Here is a 5,749-nt window from a genome sequence, read left to right on the forward strand (position 1 = left end):
AACATTTAAAAAAGAATTTATATTTTCTAGATAAATTTCTATATGTGAAAAGCAAGACTCGTTTTCTCCCAGACACAGAAAATCACAGCACATTGCTCTGGTGTTGTCTGTGCCTCCCAAGCTTGACTGAGCAGCAGAGCTGTTGAAACCACACCTGGGCGCACGGGAAGTCCACTTGGGCCCCTTCTCTTAGGAAGTGTCTTGAATCAGCTCTAGCCCTAGCTCTGTGACCTGGGTTCTCTATTTAACTCCTCTTGATGTAGGTCGTTTTGCCTTTGGGAAAAAACGCATAAACAGGATTTCCCTTTAGGGCTGTTGTTATGGTTCCAAGAATAAAAGCAGTGAAAACAGGCCTGCACTGACTAAATGCTGTGTAATTGCAAGGTGCATTGAAATCATCACTTTTCAGCTTTGCTATTTAATGAGAAGCCTGCCTGTCAACCAAAATGACCCCTTTGGTGGGGTGGAGGTGGAGGGCAACCCCACCTTTTGAGACCCTCTATCACTGACTAGGGTGCACCAGCTGGGTAGTGGGGTGGAGCAGGTAACCCCTGCAAAGTCAGGGAAAGAACCAAGTGATAAACAGTGTCCTGCAGCTCGGACCCACAACTCCCAGGTACAAGTCACCGGCCAGTGCATGGGGAGGTTGCTCACGGCTCGGCTGGGAGAAAGGTCACCGGAGGGTGCGGGGCAGGGGGCTGGGGGGAGGCGCTGAGGTGACTAAGATGGTAGGGGATACTGGGGCTGATTGCCCGGAACCCCGGGGACAGGGTTGCAGGAGATGGAATCATTGAGAAAGGCAGCGGGCAGAGGGACACCGCGTCCCCTGACCCACCGCCAGGGGCTGTGCAGGTCTCCAGGGGCGGCCGCGCCACGCGGACTTTGCGCAGGGCTCCGGGGACAGTGCGCACGGCGCGACAGGTGCACTCAGCCCGGCCTGCGCCCGGCGGCGGGCGGCGACTCTGCCCCGCAGGGCACGGGGCGGGCGGGGCGGGGCCTTTGCGCCCGGGACGCCGCCTCGGGCTATAAGTCAGGTCTCCGCGGCTCCGCTCCACTACGCTTTCCTCCAGCGCCCGCGCCTCTTCGTCTCTAGTTTCGCACCTCCAGTCTCACCTCAGCGCGAAATGGACCCCAACTGCTCCTGCACTGGTAAGAGCCGGCTGACCCTGGGCTCTGGGTTGGAGCAGGAACCCTCTGAGTCTGGGCTGAGTTGGGCTTTAGCTCCTGCTTTCGCCCCAGTCTCCGTGCGGACAGCATTTGCGTCCTCGTTGTGCCTCTGTTTTAAAGCTCAGAGTCAGGGCTCAAGGCTGTGCCGCTCCCCGTCACTCTGCAGGTGGCTAGACTGCTGGACCCCGTGCTCTGTCCAGGCCTTAAAGCTGCCAGGATTTGATGAGAAGTGGGTTATTGCCTCTTAGGGGTTCGGGGCCCGAGGAGCCTTCTTAGTGAAGGAAAAGCAGGAGAAGGGGAGAAGGAAGGCCGGGCGCCCTCAGTCTGCCCTGAAAGGGGCTGGAGCTCCCAGGGCTGCGTCCTGACCAGAGGGGGCGGGCACATTTTGGCCACACTGCTGTATCTGCTCACCTACATGCCTGTCTTTCCCACATCAAGGTGGCGCCTGCACCTGTGCCGGCTCCTGCAAGTGCAAAGACTGCAAATGCACCTCCTGCAAGAAGAGTGAGTTGGGGGGGCTTTGCTGGGACCCCGGGGGCTGGGCAGGAGTGGGGCAAGAGCTGGGCAGGCAGGAGCGTCCCTCTGCACCTGAACCAGAATCAGAACTGAAGGAGCCATGGAGGTGGCTGAGTCCCAATCTCTCTCAGAATGAGGAAGCAGAACCAGAAGCAGAATGAGCCAAAATGAAGTCTCCTGCCCCCCCCCCCTCCAGTGGCTTAAAGTACTTCGTGCCCCTGAACTTGGTGAACTTGGTGGGCTCCCTGGCTTGCTGGCATAGCCTGAGCCTCCTTGGCCCTCCTGGGACCTGTCCTGTTTGGAGTTAACCCTTCCACGATCTTCAGGACTCACCTTACTTTATTGGATGGTACTTGGGAGCCGCTCTCTTTTACCCGCGGGCCCTGCCACTGTCTGTCTGGCTTTCTGTGTGTCCTGAGGTTAGGTGGGCAGGTCTTAGAGGACAGGCCCTTTGGGAAAGGTTCCAGGACAGGGCATGCACCCTCAACTCAGGTCGTCCAGGGCCGGGGCACAGCCAGTGCCAGGCCTGCAGGGGCCAGAAACCTGCCCCGGTGACTGCGGTCTCTCTGCTTCTCACTCTGCCCTTTCTTCCCCAGGCTGCTGCTCCTGCTGCCCCCAGGGCTGTGCCAAGTGTGCCCAGGGCTGCGTGTGCAAAGGGGCATCGGAGAGCTGCAGCTGCTGTGCCTGAAGTGGGGGGCACCACGCTCCCCGATATAAATAGAGCCACGTGTACAAACCTGCGTTTTTGGTTGTTTTTTTACTGGACCTCTGTTCCCCACATTCCTTTTTCTATGAAATATGCAAGTGACAATAAAAGTTGGTGATTTTACTATGGCTGTGGCTTCTCTTCTGTGCTTTGGAAATAAGAGAGATCGCGCTGGTAGAACGGGCTGGGACCACTGGAGATTCACTGCCCAACTTCAGTGCTCTGAGCTTCAAAGTTCAGAGGAGACAGAATCCAAGTCCCTGCTTGATTGAATTCAGCACAGGACTTGCTTCTCAACACTGGCTGAAGAGCCAGATACAAACTTTCAAAGATATAAACTTTGATGAAAATACATGAATAGCTATTAATGTCTTTATTCAAGGTGCATTGACCATTCGCAAATTAATAAAGCAAATCAGAAACTAGTTCCTGTGTGTGTGTGGAGAGGGCACTTATACCTTCAGTAGCTCTGTACTCAACAACCCCACAAAGAACCCATCATCTTGGCTTGCCCAGTGTCTCTGACAGGACACCCTCTCGCCCCTGACGGGACACCCTCTCCCCTTAAGAGCTCTCTAGTAAGGATAAAATCAGGTCTTTGTTCAAAATCCAGCTCTGGCCTACTTGAAATCAGCAGAGTGACCAGTGGGATTTGGGGGACATGCTACTTCTCGGTGAGCTTTGGCTCACGTGAAACACTGTGCCAGGTAGGGGTGGATCCAGCCATTTGGAGACTGTGCTGGAGTTTGAGGCAGGATGAGGTCCTAGTGACTTGTGATTGCTCTGTTTGGTTCCCCTGGCCACGTGTTGAGGAGTTGCTATCTGGTGTTCAGTCTAGGCTAGTCACATGGGCCAGGGCTCAGGACACCTCCCTCTTCTTCTCCCCCACCCACAGGCTTGGGCATGGTGGGGATCTCAGAAGCCAGATGTGCTGAGCAGATCTGCTTTGGTGTCAGGATTCCTGGTCCACAGCCCATGTCCCAATAGGCCTCTGGAAGGGGGAAATTGTTGGCACTGGCAGACTCATTTGCCCAGTAGTAGAATGAATGACATCGCGGCCCAGCTCCTAAAGAGGGCCTCCTTGCAGAGGTCATTGTGATCAGGGAGGACGCTGGTCTCTGAGGATGCTTTGGGCCTGCCACCAGCACCCTGGGGGTAAGGAGTAATGGTTTGGAGACATGGCCCAGTTAGGGGGGAGAGATGGGAGTGGAAGCTCAATGTCCAGCGTCAGGGAGAGTGTGGGTGTCTTCCTGCAACGAGCCTCCCAGGACAGGGTCGTCACAGAGGTGGACAGACGCAGAAGCTTGACCTGCTCCACGTCACCTGATCTCCACAGGAGCCAGTGGTGGAGTTAACAAGCAGGGACTGACCCGAATGTGCCACATTTCAGGTTCCTCATCCTGTCCATGGCACACAGCTCAGAGTCAGAGGTGTGAAGCTCATCTCACTCTGATCCTACCGCACTGGACGCCACTGGATGCTAAATCCGATCTTGTTCTTCAGATCAGAAGGCTGCTTTGAGAGGATGGCTGTGCTCTGGATCATGGGCGTGGATGTGGCTGCCTGGCAAGGTCACGGACCTCTGAGAAGGGAGCTCCGGTCTCCCAGCCCACTGCCTCTGTGCCATGTTCAGCTGCCTCACCTTTGTGTGACCTCACGGTGGGGGTGGGGGAAGCGGGTAGATGCCCCTCAGCCAGTGTGGGTGCCTCTCCACCTGTCCCACAGCTGCCTGGCAACCTCTCAGGGTTCTCACTGTAAAAAGGACACAGAGCCTGGCTCTTGGGATCCGATGCATGAGACTGTTACGGAACTTAGACTGATGCCTGCTACAGTGAGCGGCTGTATCAGCATCGGCTGCAGCATACGAGACATTGTGTTTCCAGCTTGGTGAGCGTAGCTGTGCGGCCTGTGTTCTGCTGAGCCCCATTGCCCAAGAGAATTATTCTTGCAAATGAACGGGTAAATGAATGAATAAGTACAGGATATACCAGGACGACAGACAGCCGGGGTCCTCAGGACAGTGCAGAGGAATGCCTGCATGCCAGCTCTCGCCTGCACCACTATTTGGGCATTTTCTTTCACACAATTCATATTTTCTGACTATATATTCATATAGAGAGAGAATAATGAGGTTTTATCTCTCTCTCTCTCTCTCTCTCTCTCTCTCTCTCTCTCTCTCTCTCTCTCTCATATCTCTATCTACCTACACAAAAGCGAGGGCTCTATCGCTATGGAGAATGTGGGTCAATTTATTTCCAGAACTAGGTTCCTTTTCTGTCACTTTGTCCCAACCAGGTTTGAACTTGATACAGCAGAGGCACCAAAATCACACTTGGGCCAAAAGAAATTCTTCTCTTGGACTTTCTCTTTCCTTCCCCCCACGCCACTCTCATCAGATCAGTTTTCAGCACTGTGAACTGGGTTATTTCACTCCTTACTTACCTCTCATTTAGTTCTGCTGTTGAAAAGAGACTCATCAAGAATGTTTGCCTTTGGGGCTGTTTTTATAGTTCAAAGAGTGAAAGTGATTAAAAGAGGACGCAGGCCGACTAGGTGTGTGCAATCTAGTCAGGTACCCACGACAGAAGCAACAGCTCTGTTGATTGAGTAACGCCTGTCTACAGTCACCCAGCAGCACCTCAGCCCTGGGGCGCATCTCTGTTACCAGAATCTCTGTCTCCTGGAGTGGGGTGGGCTGTGGGAGGCCCCTGGGAAGTTCTGCTTGTCCGTTGTCCCAATGCCTGTGTTGATGTTTATAAGTACTGGGGTTCAGGATGTCTTTTCAGGTCCCTCGTTGGTTAGTGGGTGGCTTGCCTGGGACTCAGATAAATGTGCCTGTACATCCCTTCAGATGGAGAGGAAGGAAGGGAGGGAGAGAGGGAAGGAGGAGAGGAGAAACAGAAGGGGGGGCAGGAAGGCAAGGTGGGGAAAGAGAGGGAGGGAGGAGAGGAGAGACCCCAGGGAGGGCAGGCCCAGCGTCACACCTTCGCCCTACTGGACCCGGGCAGGGAGGGACTGAAGAGCGGTGGGTGGAGGTGAAGGTCAGGACCAAGGCAAGTCCTCTGCACACAGCTCCCTGGCACCGGTCCAGGCCCTCGGCACTGGGCTGGGGCTGCGCACGGCTCCGGGAAAGGGGGCCGAGGTCAAGGTGCAGAGGATGTGGCGGTGGAAGGCGGCGATGATGCAATGGCCGAGTTCCCGGAACGCGGCTGGACCGAGGCTCAACTCTGGAAACTCCGGGCTTGCGGGCCGGGACACCAGGGCCTCTGGCTGACACCTCCTCGGCGTGAGAGGGCGCCAAAAGGGCGACCCTTTTCCACGGTGCGCACGGACCACAACCGCGCTTGGGGGGGACGTCCC

At 55.5% G+C, this 5,749-nt stretch overlaps 1 protein-coding gene across 2 annotated transcripts in view; it reads left to right on the top strand.

Annotated features, from left to right (window-relative positions):
* Window positions 1–1,039: 1,039 nt before the first annotated feature.
* Window positions 1,040–5,749, top strand: part of LOC101620658 (metallothionein-1E-like) — a 6,131-nt gene continuing 1,421 nt past the window's right edge. Inside the window, exons 1-3 of one of the 2 annotated variants that reach the window (XM_004693582.2) lie at window positions 1,040–1,149; window positions 1,606–1,671; window positions 2,280–2,517. In XM_004693582.2, the coding sequence (XP_004693639.1) occupies window positions 1,125–1,149; window positions 1,606–1,671; window positions 2,280–2,371 (183 nt within the window). In that variant the 5' untranslated portion in view covers window positions 1,040–1,124 and the 3' untranslated portion in view covers window positions 2,372–2,517. Of the gene's footprint in view, window positions 1,150–1,604; window positions 1,672–2,279; window positions 2,518–5,749 lie in introns of those variants that run through there. The other variant, XR_001146110.1, reaches the window with a different exon arrangement.

This window comes from Condylura cristata, unplaced genomic scaffold (assembly GCF_000260355.1).
Source record: "Condylura cristata isolate star-nosed mole 26May11 unplaced genomic scaffold, ConCri1.0 scaffold00039, whole genome shotgun sequence".
Taxonomy (NCBI): Eukaryota; Metazoa; Chordata; class Mammalia; order Eulipotyphla; family Talpidae; genus Condylura; species Condylura cristata.